The following is a 19,310-nucleotide window of genomic DNA, read 5'->3' as shown; positions in this document are numbered from 1 at the left end:
AATGCTTATGGGGCTTTGGTTGAATACAAAGAAGAATACAAAGAGATAGCATATGAAAATGTTCTCTCTGACTTTCACTATAGATTGCAAAATCTCCCAAAATACCAAAAGACCAGCCAGTTTTTCTCTGCATGAAAGCAGGACCAGGAGGAGACATCTCCCTCCACAGATGGATGAGTGAGTTCTGAGAAGAAAGGAATGAGTGGAGCACGGCAAAATGAAAGGAGGAACAGCAGAAGAGGAATGGGGACAGAAGTGAGTGACTTATTTACTCATCTGTCTCTCCCCTTTCTTTTCTCTACCCTCATCTCCTGTCTCCTTTCTTCTCCTGTACTCGGTGGTCTCCAAAGGCCCAAATCCTGCAGTCTTTGCTCCAGACTTACTCAAACAAAACTTCCATTGATTTCAAAGAGAATTTTGCCAAAGGATGTTTTCAGTAAGGACAGCAGGATGAGGCCTGCACCTTCTCACTAATATGAAAGTTTCTCTTAGCATCACTGCTGAACATCTGCCACTCTGCAGAGTCCTTTGTCCACCTCTCTTCCCTGTCTCACTGAGAAGAAGACTGCTGCTTGTGATGCTAATTCAACAGACCAGTGGAACAATGGCACAAGCAACTGGAGGGAATTCAGCACTTCAGTTCAACTGGCAAGAAGGAAACAGAACACATGCCTACTCACCACCGTGTTAGAATGCTTTAATGCCAAATTCCTCTGTTCCCCGTCGCCCTCCCTTCCCTACCTGCTGCTGTGAGGATGCCTGTCCTACATTGGACGGTATTGGCTAGTGCATTTTTTAAAGCAGCACAGCCCCATGGAGTAGCCCCCTCTCCCAGGTGATGCTGATTCAGCGCAGCAGAAAGGAAGACCCATTAGAATATAGTGTGTATGTGGGTTCTAAAAATAATCAAGACATGGGACAGGGTCTCGTCTGACAGCACAGGCTATATTCATGGCCCTTTGACTCAACCTGCACCTCCAGACCTTTGCCAAACAACGCTCAGATCACTGCTTGACTGGTCAGATTTCAGAAGAGTTCAGCGTCCAACGGCTTCCATTTAACCCTGAAATAAAATGTAAGGTACACAGCAACTTGACTCCTAAACACTTCACAATCTACAGTCCCTTGTGGGAGGCTGACAGGAGAGAAACCACTGGAGCTACCCACCCATGTGAATACATAATACTTAACACAAGCCAGGCTTGCAAAATCAGGCCCTTAAATGCCTACTAATGGAGCTTGCATGCACATTCAAAGGGATCTTCTAAATGAACAACAACAAAAAGCCCTTAATTTTTCCAGAGTTGACAACATATGTCAACACTCATGTCACTGTGCACTTCTACCAGTAGGTGTAGCCTAACATAATAGAAGCAAAGAAGTAAAATGTGGCTGAAGATTAAAATGGCTGCCATGACAGATGAAGTCTTTCCAGTAGCTAAGCTCTTCTTTGATCACATCAGAAGCCTCCCAAAGGAAGTGTTCACTAACATTCTAAGCCAGGAACCTTTTTAATGTCTCAAAAAGGGGTACAAGGAAGGCCATTTATGCTTCGCCATAAAATTACCACAGACATGTACTATTCTTTTTAAAACAGATGTACGCCATGGAAATCGTTGGACCTGAAATTTGATCTCATGTATGATTTATGTGCCCTCTTCTCTGATTACACAAATATAAATATAACAGGCCTTTTTTGCAGCACTGAATCAGTTCAGAATTAATACCAGATGACAAAATGGACCAGGTACCAGGAGAGAGAAAGTTACGGTAAAAGCTCCTTCCCATTAATGGGGCCATTCATTCATGTGGCCACTATTCCACAAGGGAGCCAGACATAAATTATGTATTTGACATCTAGTTATAGACGATTATTTCTGACATAATGAAGTTATAATGGAAGGAGTTTGCACGTTGTTTGGTTATTAAGTGCCCATTTATTGTCCCTGCACCAGGTGCAACGGTGATAGGCCATACAAATCATCTGGAAAAAATGCCAAAATGGGCTCCTTTACTGATGAAGTACCACACATGTTTATTAATTTAACAGCTTGACTTCTGCCTCCCCCATCTGCTCATTTAAAACAGTTATTTGCCCTATAAATATTCCACAAGAAAGTTTGGCCAAAAAATTAGTCTGGGGGTGGGGGATGTGATAGGATTGTTTGAGAAGGGGCTCATGTTGTATATAGAATGGCATTCTTCTTCCACCGTGGATTAGTTAACAGATTTTTGTTTGTTTGTGTTTTTAATAGGACATTCACTTTAGATTAGTGCTGCTTGAGTGTATGTCATCATGAATGGTTCCAATCTCCAGCTGTTGCCAGTGTCAGGTGGGAAAATGAAAAGTTCCATCGATGATGTCACGGTGCACAGTTCAGGAAAGTGTAAAATGAAGCACTCTAGTAAAGAAAATCTCTGGGGTAGAAGTCTATGTCTGTTTTAAGCTTAGCACATAATATTATAGCTCAAGGCAACTTATAAAGAATAAAATTTCTAGGGATCTTAAATTAGACTACGTGCTGATCTCCGAGGGAGAACTCCCTTACAATGTGAAGATTAATTGGTGTAAATATATACAAAAATCCCTTTTTAAGCAAGGACAATAAGAAAATATGTTGTTTAAAAGGAGTTAAAATCTCAAAGTGAAATGATGTTTTTCTTAGTTCATCAATATTTTCAAGTGTAAATGCAGGGTTACACCACTTTCCATCTGCATGCTGGATTTAGCGTGCCTGCTTGATAAAGTCTGTTAGCTCATGCTTTCTGCTAGAGAGAACACTGTTATCTTATAAATAAACAGCAATGCCCTGCGGTGCCCCTCTCAAATGGAAACACATATTCGAAGGAAGTAAGTGCAACAGTTCAACAGCATTTAAAAAAAAAAGTGAAAGGCACGCAACTAACAGTCTGTGACTATGGGTGTAGAGTGGACTGCATTCATTAAAACAAACAGAATCACTGCAGGCTTCCTGAAAAGCTTCCTGGAGATTTGTTTTTACAAGTCCAAGTCACCAATATTCACTTGCTATGCCTATTTTTTAAAATAAATAAAACATTCTGGTATGGGCCAAACTCAGGCAAACTGGTTTCAGTGTGGGCTTGTCAGGTGTCCACCAGGGCAGAAACTGGATCATGCAGCCAGATTTTCATAAAAGCTCAGGACTAGATTTTCAGGTGCTCAGCATCCACACTTGGAGACGGATTTTTCACAAGAGTTCCCCTCCCATTTAGGCACTTACACAAGGGTCAGACTTTTCAAAAGGGCTCAGCACCCAGCAGCACCCTCTGTACCACTTATGACCACATTTTCAGAAGAACTCCGCTTCCAACCAGCTAAGCTTTTGTGAAGAGCTGGCTCTGATTGTGGGTGTGGAGTGCTATAAAAAACACTGGCCACAGCGAAGAAGAGAGAAGTTCAGTAAAACAGCCATCTGACTTGTGAGGATTTTTCCAATCATCTCACTACGCTCACACCAACTGCAAAGCTGGCCTTCCTCACTGGCAGTGAAAGGCTTCTCATTGAACAGCTGTGATAAACGAAGGCAGGGTTAAGCTCCTTTTTATGGACACCAAGCCAGCCAGTTAGCTATAAATCCCTCTTGGTAGTTGTTCTCTACTTGCTTTACCTGTAAAGGGTTAAAAAGTCTCCCCGCATAGGTGAAAGGAAGGGATTGGGCACCTGACCAAAAGGGCCAAGGGGAAGGCTAGAACTTTTTAAAATTGGGAAAAAACTTCCCTTTGTCTGTCTGGTTGTTCTCACGGAGAGCAGAGGCAGGGCTGGAGCTACGCTGTAAAAAGCTTTGGGCCAGGTATGAAAATCACCAGTCATACCTAGAAACCACTCATCTGAAACCCCAGATATGTAAGTAGATCAGGAAATGTCTAGGAAGATGCGATGAGGTTTCTCTCTTTTATTTCTTTATGGCTTGTGGACTCTTCTGTGCTAACCCCAGGTGCTTTTGTTTTGCTTGTAACCTTTGAGCTGGACCTCAAGAAGCTATCTTGATGCTTAATCCTTGTAATTGTTGTTTTTTAAATCTAGCAAAAAGCCTAAGTTCCAAATGTATTTTCTTTCTTTTTGTTTTTAATAAAATTGACCTATTTTTAAGAACAGGATTGGATTTTTGTGTCCTAAGAGGTTTGTGCATATATTGTTTAATTAGCTGGTGGTAACAGCTGATTTCCTGTTTTCTTTCTCAGCTCTTTCCAGGAGGGAGGGTGAAAGGGCTTGAGGGTACCCCACAGGAAGGAATTCCCAAGTGCGCCTTCCTGGGTTCTCAAAGGGGTTTTTGCACTTGGGTGGTGGCAGCACCTACCCATCCAAGGTCAGAGAAAAGCTGTAACCTTGGGAGTTTAATACAAGCCCGGAGTGGCCAGTATTGATTTTCAGAGTCCTTGCAGGCCCCCACCTTCTGCACTCAAAGTGCCAGAGTGGGGAATCAGCCTTGATATGGTGGCAGAGCGGTGGGATCATTCTGAACCAGAAACACAGACCTCAGGATTTTAAAAGGACACATTTTTTTTCCTTTTGGCAGCCTGAAAAGCCAGGGAGGGGTTCTTTTCTTTTCTTTGCTGCCTGTGGGAGAACAAGCATGCAAAGGGTTCAGCATGCAAAGCCAGCGAGTCCAACAAGCAGTTTATTTCTTTTTCTAGCTTCATGGCAACAAAATAGCTAGGCTAGAGCTGTGCATGAGGTTGCGGTCGGGCACTGAAACCCTAGAGAAACCAGTCTTCCCAAAGCAGCACGTCAAGGAGAAAACAGACCCAGATCAAGCCCAGACATCCAGCTCCATGACAGAAATCCAGGGAGGGGGTGGGGGATCACAGACTTCCCAGAAGGGAAGGGTCAGCCCTCCCCCACCCGAGATCCAGGTGCCAGGATGGAGAGATGCCCTTAACCCAGGCCAAGTTCTAACGGTGGAAGAAAGGAATTTCTTCCTAGAGATGAAGCGCTTGGAGGTGGAAGCGGAGGCAAAGCGCTTGGAAATGGAGCTGAAGCGCTTAGAGCTGGAAAAGAATAAGCTGGATCAATCAGGTAGCCCTAACGTCCTTCTCCAGGTACTGCTCCCCATTCCAAGAAATTCCCCATATACAAGGTAAGCATTGATACAGAGGCCTTCTTAGGCAGTCAGTAAGCTATGGCCATAACTAACTAAAGGGAGGCTGGAGGAAAGATAAAGGAAGGGCCTCAGAGAGAAACAAGAGAATAGCCTAAAGAATAAAGAGCACTCTCTGCCAAGGGGGTGGCTATTGTGGTGCAGCTCAATCATGGAAAATGAAAAAACATGGGAAACATGGTTATGATCTGGCTGCCAACAATAAAGCCTGTGGGATTCTCACCAGCATCCCTCCCACAGGGCAATAAATATGGAGTGAGGGTAGAGGAGACACCAGAGAGTGACAGGGGGAGTGAATCTCTCAGCATCTTGTGACCAAAAGTGAATATGTCTAGGGTCGTCATCTGCTGTGGGGCAACGGGGGCCATTGCTCCTCGACCTTGGTTTGCCCCTCCTCCCATACTCTGCAGGTCTATAAGCTCCATTATGTCTTCCACTTTTAAAGAAACAGATTAAGGTTCAAAGAAGAGACCAAGGATCTGACTGGAGATCTAAACTGGATGGCTGCCTGGAGAAATCTTCACAGAAAGAGGGTGAGCCCACAGAATATCCCCTCTATTCAACTTACCTATCATTCCTTTGTAAAACCGGGACTCATAAGTAAGTTTGACTTGTGTATTAATATGTTTTGACACAGTTTCAGGTCAACTTTAACTATCCCCCTGAGCCACCCATCCCCCCACAGCCTTCACCCAAAGGAACATTTTGCAGAACAGTATCTCAGCAATGTAGGTTATTGCCTTTGTCTGTCTAGCTTTAATGCCAGGAATATATTTTATGCTTAAAATAATTCCAAGTATAGAGAAAAATCTGCTTCTATAAAGCTTTATAAATAGCTTTAGTATGTGGATTCGGTGAGTTTAATTCAGTTCATTCATTGTATTTTAGTGCCTGGCGGAATTTTAGTCCAAACGCTACAGTTCAGTTATTGCTATACACATGAATTCTGTAAAACTTCCTTTGAAGCCAGGACACCAGAGTCCTACTTATCTTTGAACTTCTTTACTATCGTCAGAAACAATCAAACCATTTTTGTAATGTAGGTTATAATCCTTAGTTTATGAGATCACAACCTGGAGATCCAGAAAGGGTTTGATGTCACAAATTAGTGATTAACATGTAATGCTCAGAACGAAGGAACTGTCTGAGTGAATGAAAGAGGCTTCTTAAAAATGAAAGGCTAACAGCTATCTCTCGAGGACAGGAACTAAAACTCAAAAGAGTAAACAGAGTTTCCCTTATCTTTACACATGAGCCCTCAGTCCAGACAGTTAACAAGTTCAGGACCATGCATAAAGAATAAGACAAAGCCACAGTTGTTGGAACACTACGTCTGAACCAACAGAACAATGCACTTATTTCTAGCAGTTCTAGGTCTCAGCTATAGAGAAAACTGCCTCAGCTACCTCTGGAATTAATTTGCATATTAACAAATATAAACAATCACATAAAAATAACTGCAACATAGTCCCACTTGTTTTACTAAAGGTAGATGTAAAAATAATGATTACGGGTGCTTCATATATGAAACTAACTGAAAACCATATTTTCTAATTAATGGGGGGTGTGGAAGGAGAAATAACTTTAAAAGTGAATGATGGTCTAGGACCTTATTTTTATTAAATGATTTGCAGTGCCATTACTAAGTTTCTATATAGAGTGGTGGCTCGAGGTAATTACCTTCTAATGTATGGTGACACTAATGTGCTAGTAAACTACTGGAGTTTACACTCTATTCAGTAAAGTGAAGGGTTGGAAAACTTCATTGCATACATCAATAATATAGGTAAACGTCACCAGTGATAAAATAAAAGCAATTAAAAAGATAGTTACAAATAAATCTATCAGCTGAAAGTAGCAATTGAATATAATCACAGCAGCAACCGCATTCAAAACGTACAATTTATTTTTGCTTACATATGCAAAATCAGAAGGATTTTATTTTTGTTGTCCAGCTTTCTTTACTTGCAGTGTGATTAAAGTTAAAACTGCAACCATGCTCTTAATTCTCTAAATGCAATAGCAACCTGTACCCAGTGGTTAATTAAGTGCTGAGATAACATGGAGGTGAAATTAAGGCAGCCAAAACAGTAGCAGGAGGTAAAGCAGCAGAGGCCAAAGAGAATAACAGTGTCAAAGAAACATGGTGTGGTGGGAGCAGGAGGAAGAGGAGGAGAAGAGAGGGAAGTGATAGTGATAATACCCAACCCTTTTTATCAGTAAGTCACAGCAGGTCTCTGGCCTGCGTTACACAGAAGGTCAGACTAGATGATAACAGTGGTCCCTTCTGGCCTTAAAACTTACGATTCTAGGAATCTTCTCAAAGCCTAAGATGCTGACAGAACAAGGAGTAATGGTCTCAAGTTGCAGTGGGGGAGATTTAGATTGGATATTTAGGAAAAACTTTTTCACTAGGAGGGTGGTGAAACACTGGAATGCGTTACCTAGGGAGGTTGTGGAATCTCCTTCCTTAGAAGTTTTTAAGTCAGGCCTGACGAAGCCCTGGCTGGGATGATTTAATTGGGGATTGGTCCTGCTTTGAGCAGGGGGTTGGACTAGATGACCTCCTGAGGTCCCTTCCAACCCTGATATTCTATGATTCTATGCTGCTAGCCTATATTGTGTGGCTGCTGAAGAGGACCACTTCTGGTATGGACCCAGCAAATGTTACTGTAATTGGCCTATGTTCTATTCCACAACTAAATTTCCTGTCGTGATAAATGAAAGGAGTTTATATTTTGTACCAGTTTTGTTTTATAATGTGATTAAAATAAAAGCAAAATTAAAATTACAGGATGTTTTAAAGGCAGAGCAAGTTTATCGTGTGAGATTACATCCAGGTGGCCTATAGCAGAGGAGGTAAACTTGCACCCCATTTTGTACTTTGAGCCTTGCATTAACAGTGATTCAAATGATGACAACAACTGTGGTCTTGGGAATGTGTTGCTGGGTAGTGAACTTAAAAAGAAGAAAGCACAGAAGGACAGGAATATGATGCAAATGAAATGTATGCTAATATAGAAAAGAAAAACATAAGCAGTGCAATGTAGGCCTGGCTTGACATGAATAACTGGAGATGGGTGAGGCCTCGTTTCTTGGAAGGCAGGATGAGAGAGGTCAATGGATCAGCAGGCTGGGAACAGAATGTCTGCACTAGTTAAGAAAAGGGGGGACCCCCATTGAACCATTGCCAATGGACAAGATAACAGTGGATAGGATAAGCCTGGAATGTAAGATTAGATAAAAGTAAGTCGTACATGGACAGTGCATGGGGTGAGCATGCTGCACAGGGATTGGTTCCTACTAAGTGCCCAAGCCAACCCCAAAGCATGTGACACAGTGTATAGTAAATACAATGTGATGTGTAAATGTATAAAAAGGAAGAGGCTTGCTGTGTAACTTTGGACGTGTGGTATACCCTGTATCCGCCCCCCTACGCTTGAGTCTGATCAACTCACCATAACTTAGCTCTCTGCCAAATAAAGGAACTTGAGTCATGAAACTGGAGCCAAACTGAGTTCTTGGGCAACGGAGTGGAAGAGGTCTTGGGGGAACCCCAACAATGGTGACTGAGGGCAGAACCACAGCCTCTTCTTCAGCGGCAAAGAGCCTCACTCCCCATCTGCTTAGCTTCCTACAGTGAGCACATCACCTGGGTTTCTGAGCCCCCTCCCCGTAACAGAATGATACAGAGGAGCCTCACAGACCCCTCTGGACCCCTGCCCTGGACAGCACAACACGAGGTGCAATCATGCCCACTGAATCCCAGCAGCATTAATCACCTATGCAATCCGAGTTACCGGGCAGTTCTATGAGAAGTGCCACACAAGTAAATAATGTACCATGGATCTTTGTGCAAGTATTACTTGAAAATCTTTTTACTGAGGCTCAGGAGAGGCCATGCCAGGGAGGCACGATTATAGCAGTGTGTTGGGTGTGCGCCATTTCCTGCTATTGCCAGTCTCTCAGCTGATCTGATTCTCGTCAGCATGTGGATGTGTCATTCTGGACCTAGCCTAGGGGATGAGTTATGCCCTCCTGAAAACAAATTGCAGAGCACTATTCTAGGCCCAGGGCTGTTGCACCAGTGGCTAAGCCCATGACAGCACCATCTTTGCCTGCTGCTGACCTAGTCCCTCTTGATCTTCTGCAGCAAGCTATGGCGATGATTTAAGTGCAGCTATTGTATATAAGTTCTGAATCACCACAGCTGACATCAGAGAAAGCAAAGAGAGGCTGGATGTTTCAGTTGCCCAACCTGAGACATCATCTGCCTTGCTGGAGTCCTCTGTTAAAACAGGGCACATGGTTGACAAAAAGATTTTGAGAGAACTTAAAGGTTACAACCACTGTTTGGAGGCAGTGGAGAAACAGCTGAAGATCGAGACTATAAAGATAGTCTGGACTAAAGACAAACTCCGATGGGGAAGTGACAGAGACTGAACCAGGGGTTTAAAGCCATATGACAGCTTTCATAGTAGCAGCCGTGTTAGTCTGTATCCGCAAAAAGAAAAGGAGTACTTGTGGCACCTTAGAGACTAACAAATTTATTTGAGCATAAGCTTTCGTGAGCTACGGCTCACTTCATCAGATGCATGTAGTGGAAAATACAGTGGGGAGATTTTATATACACAGAGAACATGAAACAATGGGTGTTACCATACAGACTGTAACAAGAGTGATCAGGTAAGGTGAGCTATTACCAGCAGGAGAGCGGGGGACAGGGAGGCCGGGTGAAACCTTTTGTAGTGATAATCGAGGTGGGCCATTTCCAGCAGTTGACAAGAACGTGTGAGGAACAGTGGCGGGGCGGGGGAATAACATGGGGAAATAGGTTTACTTTGTGTAATGACACATCCACTCCCAGTCTTTATTCAAGCCTAAGTTTGTACATTGGCCAAACTGGACAGTCTCTACATAAAAGAATAAAAGGACACAAATCAGACGTCATGAATTATAACATTCAAGAACCAGTCGGAGAACACTTCAATCTCTTTGGTAACGCGATTACAGACCTAAAAGTGGCAATTCTTCAACAAAAAAAACTTCAAAAACAGACTCCAACGAGAGACTGCTGAATTGGAATTAATTTGCAAACTGGATACAATTAACTTAGGCTTGAATAAAGACTGGGAGTGGATGTGTCATTAGACAAAGTAAACCTATTTCCCCATGTTATTCCCCCCACCACTGTTCCTCACACGTTCTTGTCAACTGCTGGAAATAGCTCACCTTGAATATCACTACAAAAGGTTTCACACACACACCCCCCCCCCCCCCACACTCTCCTGCTGGTAATAGCTCACCTTACCCGATCACTCTTGTTACAGTCTGTATGATAACACCCATTGTTTCATGTTCTCTGTGTATATAAAATCTCCCCACTGTATTTTCCGCTACATGCATCCAATGAAGTGAGCTGTAGCTCACGAAAGCTTAAGCTCAAATAAATTTGTTAGTCTCTGAGGTGCCACAAGTCCTCCTTTTCTTAAAGCCTTATGGGATTTTTAATAATCAGCCCACCTGTTTTGGAAGCAGTCCACTTTCTTCCATGAGAAAGATCAGCTTTGGTGAGAGATGTAGAACAGGTCACTGACCATCATGTCCTACCTGTTGGGAATGGAACTGCGTTCTCCAAGCAGGAAAAACGAAGAAACTGCTTACATATATAGTCAGACTCAATCAGTTGTTTGTGATCTTTACTGCTGCACTGCATAAGCATGCACTCACATTCACAGTGGAAGACAGCAGAAGCCTTACATTTTGAAGGTGAAATCCTGGCCCCATTGATATGAATGGCAAAATTCTCATGGACTTCAATGGGGCAGCACTGCACTGCTTGAATTTAGGCTGCAAAGTTCAGGGGTAACTTTTGGGGGCAAGGATATGTTTCAGGGCCCATGCACATGCTGAGACTTTCTCAATCTTCAAAAACTGGGGGCAATGGATGGGTAAGGCAAAAGAAGCCTTTCAAGGTCAGATTCTGATATACTTACTCACACCAAGTAGCACTGATGGGACTACTCACACAGTAAAATACTAATCTGCTGGGGTAAAGGTATCCAAACTTGCCCTATGACTTTACTGAGCTCCCATAGATACTGACGACATTAGGGCACCTCATGGGCCCAGCAGTCCACCCGTGCTGCGTTAGTTGCAGGATCAGAGCCTTAGAGTGTGAGCTTTTGGGGGCAGGGACTGATTTGCCCCCATGTTTTTGAAGCATTGAAAAGACTGTTTAGCACCAACAAATAAGAACAATCTGATAGGGGAAGAAGAAAGTCCCGACGTGATAGTAATCAACGAGCTGAGTCAGTGTAGAGACACAGCAACCGCCTGCCATTTGTGTCTTTCTGCTGAACCATCCCTTTGAATATCTAGCACGCCCCTATGTGCTAATGGAGTGCACTGGCTGAGGCAATTTAGGAACAGGTCCTACCCACATGGTCACATGTTAGCATACTCAACCTTGCACTTGCGTGTTGCATTTTAAACATGGTGCACTCAGAGAAACACACATCTGCATGTGAAATTACACACGTTGTATAGTTATGTGACGGGAATTCCCATACTGGATCAGATCCGAGGTCCTGGTGCCATGCCTTGTCTCAAGCACTCATCAGTACAAATTACTTCTGAGGAAGCTGCAAATTATACTGCAGTAGGTAGTTATGGAATAAGCTGCCTATAAGGAAATTCATCTCCATAAATTTCTTAACTACTCAAATGTATTTAAAGGGATTCCTAAACAATTTTCTAGGTGGCAATTAGTTTCTTAGTTTCTTCTTTCGTCTATAGATCATCATCGCTCGCTCCCTGATCAAATGTTACTCTCCACCCCAAAATGTAGCACCCTACTTTTAAAGTAAATATTCCTATGCATTCCCCTGGCTCAGCAAGAGATTTCTCCATATCCGTCTTTGGTTTTAACTTACAGATCTTACTACGATGCAGCCAAATACAGTTGACTTGGTATCTTAGAGCTCTCATATCTGAACACATACAGACTGAGCCCAAAGAAGCACAGAAAATATCTAAGAACTCTGCAAACCATCTGAGTACATCTTTTAGGGGCAAATCTGCTTTCCCAAGCCAAGGCCAAAAACGTACTGTACTTTGCAGGAGTTGATGAGATGGGAGGAGAATTCTGCAAATCAAGCTGTGAAATGGAGTCACTCCATATCATTGGTGCAGCCTCACCACCCTTGAGTAGCTGCAGATCCATCAGATCCCCCTGATCCTTTACCACCTCTGCTCGCACCAGAGTGCAGGAAGAGTCCCCACCAAAACTGGCTATGCAGTGGAATCAGGGAGGGAGGTAGTGTTGTGCGAGGATTAAGGGTGACAGTTCTCCAGCACAAATGCATATTGTACTGTGTGGGAGAACGACATGGCCCTGGGATAACACAGTAATCTCAAATCTACACAAGAAATGGAGAGCATGAGCCAAATCTATGGTTGGTGTAACTCTATTTAAGTCAATGGAATTAATTTGCCCCAGTGCGTGCCACTGGATGGCACATCGTAACTCTCTTCATGGAGGCTCTTCTGCATAAACAAATCAAATACATTCATACCTATGGCTATCTGACTGCACAAATAGACACAGATTGTGTCACGGACTCACCCTTCGAAGGCGGTCTCTCCGGGTCTGAATCAAGATGAATTGGTGGAGCAACGTAGGAAACCTGCCCATGGTGGGCCTGTCCTGTGGACAAATCAAGGGTTTCAGTGTCTATTGTTTCACATTCAGATCTGTAAGGATTTTAGTTCAACACGCACATCACACCTCACGCTTAAAACATGACCAAAAAGAGGCGCAAACACATTCTACTTTATCAGGCATTTTTCTCGCACATAGAAATCAATGATGAAGATTAACCTTATGGAGGACATTTGACCTCTTAGTATGTATATCAAAAACAATTTGCTTCCTCCCAACAGATATTATTGTATGTTTAAATTTAGCCATATCTCCCATTGCCACACCACATGCTTGATCATCATCACGTTTCTCCTGGGATCCAATATTGCCTGTTATAGAGAAGGCTAGTTGCAGTTTCATAGTGAATTTTGCATTGCATTCACTTATGGGGCCTCATATCCTGTTTCGTTTGCAGATTCTGTGTTCCAAACTTGAGGGGGGGGGAAGAACATTCATTCTGTTAAGCTGACTCGAAATGGAAAATGAGCAGTTCCAGGTTATAGCAATCTTTGCACTTCATGCCTACAAGAGCTGTTACTGAAAGTATGGTGTAAATCACCACAAACAGTTGTTCGACATTTGGTCTGCAGTAGATGTAAAGTTTGGTGTGCAGAATTACAGTCACTTTCACATGAATGAAAGCTGTTTAATCATCAACCTTACAATGCAGTTCTTTAGTTGTTAAAGACTTCATTCTTCTCCAAAGAATCACTAGGTAACTGCTTATATCGAGAAACTTTTATTTATAATAAAAACATGTTATAATTCATCTATTTACTATAACAATTTTCTGGGCTGTTAATCTCTTTTTCTAAACAAGGAAAGTTAATGATACATAGATTATGATAACAGCTAGAATAACCTTCCTGTTTCAAGTAATATTCATGCTGTAATAAAAACAGTTGATTCCTCTTATGAGGCACATTCCAAATAATTAATATGGCTCCCTGTTGACAGTTGCTGTTGTTGCTCCAAGCAGTTCTCAAGCTAGCCTCATAGACAGTGGAGAATTGGTACAGTCTTCGGGGTTCTTCATAACGACATCCAAGAATACGGAGAGTGCACCATGCTGGTGTAAGCAATATACTGAAAACATCTCGTCAGGGGTGTAAAACATTAAATCGAAAAAAAGAGTGCCTGCATGAATGGGATACATTTACTGCTATGCACTGAGACTGACTCAGATAATTTGCGTTATTAGCCACTGCAATAATTGTATATTATTCAGCTTTAAAATCTGTTGGCAAGTCATAAACTCTACATTTGCTTTTAAGTGCTTTATCATGGGAAATGTGCTTCATGCAAATGTATGTTTGATAACACATTAAGAGGCCTTTCACTTCTCATTTGCATGTTCATATCCCATTCAATGTCAACAGTGAACAGAAGTCACCATCTGATAACTGTTCAGTCATGCAATAGACATTAATTCATTGGTCTCCCTACAGTTTGGTGTAGATCCATTGCAGGATCAAAGCCTTAATGACTTAGAGGTATGGCTCTCACTTATGGTGCCAGAGGTCATGGACCCAAACCCCAGGAAAGCACTGGAAGAGGAAGTAAAAATTATAAGAACGTTTAAAAGATCCAATGGCTGGAATTTGAGACAAATTCAGAGTGGTAAAAAGGCCCAATTTTTTAACTGTGAGTGTAATTACTGGAACAATTTATCAAGGATTGTGGTTTTTCCATCACCAGCAATTTTTAAATCAAGAGTGGATATTTTTCTACAAGATATGCTCTAGTTGAGACAGGAATTATTTCAGGGAAGTCATTTGGCTTGTGTTATGTACCACAGACTCGACGATCACAATGTTTCCTTCTGGCCCTATCAAAGTAAATGGGAGTTTGGGAATTGATTTCATTATAACCAGGATTTCACCCTATGATCCTATGCTAGATTTGAAGGGTGATATATTGTCCCAGTTGAAGTCAGGGGGAGAACTTCCATCACTTTAAACCGGGTCAGGATTCCACTCTGAATTTTAATATCTTGTAATCTATTTTATTCCCTTCATCTTCCATATACCAGTCCAGATCCTCTTCTGATGTGAATTGATGTTGCTTCATGGAACTAAACAGAGTCATGCTGATTTATACCAGTGGAAGATCTGACCCAATCTTTTTTGTAAATGAGTAAAACAGTCCTCTCTCTCTCTCTCTGTGCATATGGTTAAAAGTTAATTCATCAGCTGTTCTCAGCTTTTTTCTCCTTTCAGATCTATGAGGTCTCTGTCAGAAAAAGCTGTCATTTTGTACTCCTGATGTCTTCAATCATGCCATCTTTTTGTTAGTTCAGTCCTCATACAGTGTGGTCAACTTTTGCAATTTTATTGCAAGTACTGTAACTGTGGCAGTATTTGGTGTTTACTTCAAGCAAGTCTCTACTACCTTCATGTGGCACACCCCCACCCCCATCAGTAGCAAAAAGCAAAACAAAAGTAGATAAAATATGCAATTGGAGCTCAAGTTCTCATGGTCAAAAGAGAAAGACAAATACAGCTGAAAAGAATCATCCTCCAATGTGCTCCCTTTTATGGCCAGCATCAGAAATCCTAGCACTGGGGTCGGCTCTCAAGCTGCTGCCCTCAATAGCATTGGCATCTCAGTGGCCAAGAGGGGTATCCTTCTCTAGTTGATTGTAGAACATGAATCACATGTCATCTTGCTTCAGGAAACACACTCTAATGCTGCCACCTAACTATCAATTCCTGGCTTTGCTGCTGTGTCTCCCCTCCAGCACAGGGTGGCACCCTACATTATGGAGTAATTCCATCACTTTAGTCTCACCTTCAGGATTGCAGCATGGCAAAAGCCATGGAAACTACTGACAGCTCCAAACAGTGTTACCTATAAACCGATAGATAGCCAAATCCTGACGTGGATTAATAAGGGAGTCAATCCCCAGCTGCCTTAAGATCAGACTAGATTCAGGAGGGGACGGTGCACCCAAGATCAGGTACTTTGTCTGACTCAAGAGATAGAAAACACATCTGAGACAGGGAAGAAAGTCGGTGCTGTCCTCATCGCTCTGACAGCAGCCTACAACACCATGTGGCATGTTGGGCAGAGTGCCAAGTTGATGCAAGTTATTCTTGTAGGCTGATGGTACGGTTCATCCACAAAATGATTCGCGATTGAAACGTCATCCTGTGAGTCATGGAAAAATTCAGTCACCTTTTATGACTCCACAATGGGCTTCCATAAGTGTCAGTTTTCGCCGCCTTTTGTTCAATTTATACACATACAACCATCTAAAAATGCAGGCCAAAGAGTATTGCTATGCTGATATCAGTATTGTTTACACTGGAAACAACTTCCATAGGATTGAAGAGAACCTCAACCAAGACACGGCTACTTTGACCACTTCCAGCAATGGAGACTAATTCTCAGTGTGACAACTACTTTCTACCTAATCAATTGTCTTGCCAATTAAACCATCTTGATCCATGTCCAAAGATAGCTACTGCTATTCCATCCAGGTGGCACATACTTGGGAGTAAAACTTAACGATAGCTTGGCTTACCAGCCTCACCTGGAACACCTGAAAATTAAGATCTCTTGCTGGGAAAATTATAGGAACCTTGATAGGAAAATGATTGGCAAACGCCTGGGGAGCAGTCCTCCTGCCGCCTGTATTGGCCCAGGTGTTTACTTCAGCTGAACACTGCTCTGTCGTCAGGAAGCACAGCCGCCACACTGAGCTTGTGACCACAGAGCTGACTTTGGCCACTCATATTATAAGTGGCTGCTTGAATTATACACTAACCTCCAGACAGTGTGTTCTACACTCTCAGCTCCACCAGACATCTGACAAGATGCCATTATTGTAGTCTGCCTGGCTGTGACAAGGTGAGACCAACCTACCACATTTCTGGTTGGCAGATGCCCCATTCTCAGACAGGAAACAACATGCAGAGCCAACTCAAAGGTCTGCTCACATTCGCACACTCCTGCAGACCAGGGACTAGCCTGCCTTAGCCCCAAAGCACCACCGAGGGGACTTTTAATGGCCTGATTGGTGGTGCTGAACAGAGCCACCAGGGTCACTTTTTGACTGGATGTTCTGGTTGAAAACTGGACACCTGGTCACCCTAACCCGCTCCCAGAGCCTGCAACCCCTTCTGCACCCCAAGCCCCTGCCCTGAGCCCCCTCCCACACCCAAACGCTCCCCCAGAGCCCACACCCCTCATCCCTTCCCGCACTCCAACCCCTGCCCCAGGCTCGGCCCGGAGCCCCCAGAGGGAGTGGGGATGGAGTGAGTGGGGGGTGGGGCCTCAGAGAAGGGGTGGGGCATGGGTGGGGCATTGGGAAAGGGGGAGGGGAAGGGTGTTTGGGTTTGTGTGATTAGACATTGGCAGCCCTAGTGGGAACCATGGCTGTGTGAGGCAAACACTGCTTGAGAAGTAAGGCAGACATTTTCCAAAGTATTTTGAGAATTCAAAAAATAGATGAAGCTCTTTAAACAAATGACCCAATTTCTCATTAAAAAAACAAAAAAACAAAAAGTAAAGTCTCTGCTACTGATGGAATACCAGAGGTCAAGATGTCTCTTTTGCTGATGAAAAGTTGGACATGCCTAGAATTATAACAGCTTGCATTGCCCTCTTCAAATCCCATTCTGTCTATAACCATCTGGTGTTTCTGAAGCTGGTTCTCAGGTAAAAATGTAAGCAGCAATCAAATGTAATCATCAGAGGAAACGAATGATAAAGTTGCCAATTTTGTATCTAATCTCTTCATTCGGGTTTCTTTTTCCCTCTCCCTCCCCCTTCATCTCATTTGTCATTGTTCTCCTCCGCCACATTAGCAATGTCTGAGGGAGGATCAAAGCAGCTGCATGCTTCACTTACTCAGGAAATGAAGTCAGTGATTGCGGATCAAAGGTCACTGATGGGCTTCTCCCCACTGACAGCAACAGGAACATGGGGAAAGATTAAAATGAAGGAGGCACACCACCCAACTTTCTTTTGTTTAAGGGTAGCGGTAAAAGTGATGGTCATTGATAGAAGCTGGGAGAATGTAACTCATTAAGCCTAATTGGACTTTATGATGTCAATGAATACTGAGAGTGAATGAGAGGAAAGCTTGAGAGCCAGGATGAATTACAGGCAGGCAGGTGCACAAATGGAGCGTGTGCGTGTGCACGCGTGCTACAGAATACAGGATGTGCCGTTTGTTTTCAGGTCTGACACGTGAAAAATAAACTCAGTGGCTGTGCAGTGAATTTTAGAGACAACACTGTACAAAAACATCAGACCGAAAAACATCCATTTTGTCAAGTGCCACAACAGGCCACCTCCAGACTCTGCTCCGTTGGCTGGTTCATAAAGTACAAAACACTACTGACAATTTTAGGGACCAGCAGAAACTGCAGATACAACAAACATTAATTTATCTAATCTATCTAGTTAAACACAATCTACCTAAAAAAATAATACGAATGGTGTGACAATGCTTATCTCCCACTGTTAGTGTAGCCAACTCCCATGATTCTATCACAGGGCTTGAAATATTTGGCATCCTTTTGGAAAGCCTTGGCTTCTGGAGTCATGTGATTATGAGGGAAACTCAGGAATTTAAAAAAAAAAAGATTTTAGCCTGCATGGTTGCAGAGACAAGATGGAAAACAAAGTCTTAAGGATAAAACAACAAAAACAAAACAAAACAGGAGGCAAATAAAGAAAAAAAAATTTTTTTCAAAAAGCTCATGATTCTTAAAGCCAACCTCTTGGTTTTAGAGGGCCTGGCTCATGATTTTTGAATGCTTGGGGTTGACATTATGGTTAGTGTAGCTGAAAGAGAGTGGAGCAAAAAAAATAAAAATATACAGTTCTCTATTTTTGTCCCCTTCGTTCACTCTGGGCATGTGGCATCATTCCATGTACTAGCAGTTTCACTGTTATCCCTGAATGGGCAACTTCTCCCCATCTTGTGTGTGTGACTCTTTCAGAGAGCAACATAAAAAATGTGATTGAAAAAACACACAAAGGGCAGGGAATTTAGGAGCAGGTGTAGTTATTACAGACTACTTTTAACTGTTAAACAAAGAAAACAAAAATTAAATTTCAAGTTGATAGTGTCCCGTTAAATTTTTCAAATGGTGGGAATTCTCTTTGGGGACTGCTTCCCAATCTATCAGTTGTCAGTCAGGAAGACTGTCTGCTCTGTCACTCTTCTCTGAACTCCCTCTAGTTTCTAGAGAAGAGATGGCCAGAACTAAGCTATTTCAGGCGTGTTTTCCTTATGAAATTGTCATCTATCTATCTAAGGTATTTATCTATCCCTCATTACTGTAGTATCTAAGCACCACCAGTCACTAATGGATTCTGTCCTCACAACACCCATGGCAGGTAGGGAAGCATTATTTCCAATTTCAGATAACACAGTAGATTAATTAATGTGGGCAAGGTCACACAGGAAGTTTGTGGTAGAACCAGAAACTGAACACGGGCTTTCAGCCCAAGTCCAGTGTTCTATCCGC

General features: G+C 42.7%; 1 protein-coding gene across 30 annotated transcripts in view; it reads right to left on the bottom strand.

The window, feature by feature from the left end:
* ADGRL3 (adhesion G protein-coupled receptor L3) overlaps positions 1-19,310 on the bottom strand; it is an 809,498-nt gene that overhangs the window by 244,755 nt on the left and 545,433 nt on the right. For 28 of the 30 annotated variants that reach the window (XM_073340228.1, XM_073340229.1, XM_073340219.1 and 25 more), the window contains one exon: positions 12,748-12,828. The exons of the other annotated variants lie outside the window; for them this stretch is intronic. In XM_073340228.1, coding sequence (XP_073196329.1) covers positions 12,748-12,828 — 81 coding nt within the window. The remainder of the gene's footprint in view (positions 1-12,747; positions 12,829-19,310) is intronic. 30 annotated transcript variants of the gene reach the window in all.

The sequence above is a fragment of the Lepidochelys kempii genome, chromosome 4 (assembly GCF_965140265.1).
Source record: "Lepidochelys kempii isolate rLepKem1 chromosome 4, rLepKem1.hap2, whole genome shotgun sequence".
Classification (NCBI taxonomy): domain Eukaryota; kingdom Metazoa; phylum Chordata; order Testudines; family Cheloniidae; genus Lepidochelys; species Lepidochelys kempii.
This window is presented reverse-complemented; position numbering and strand designations above follow the sequence as displayed.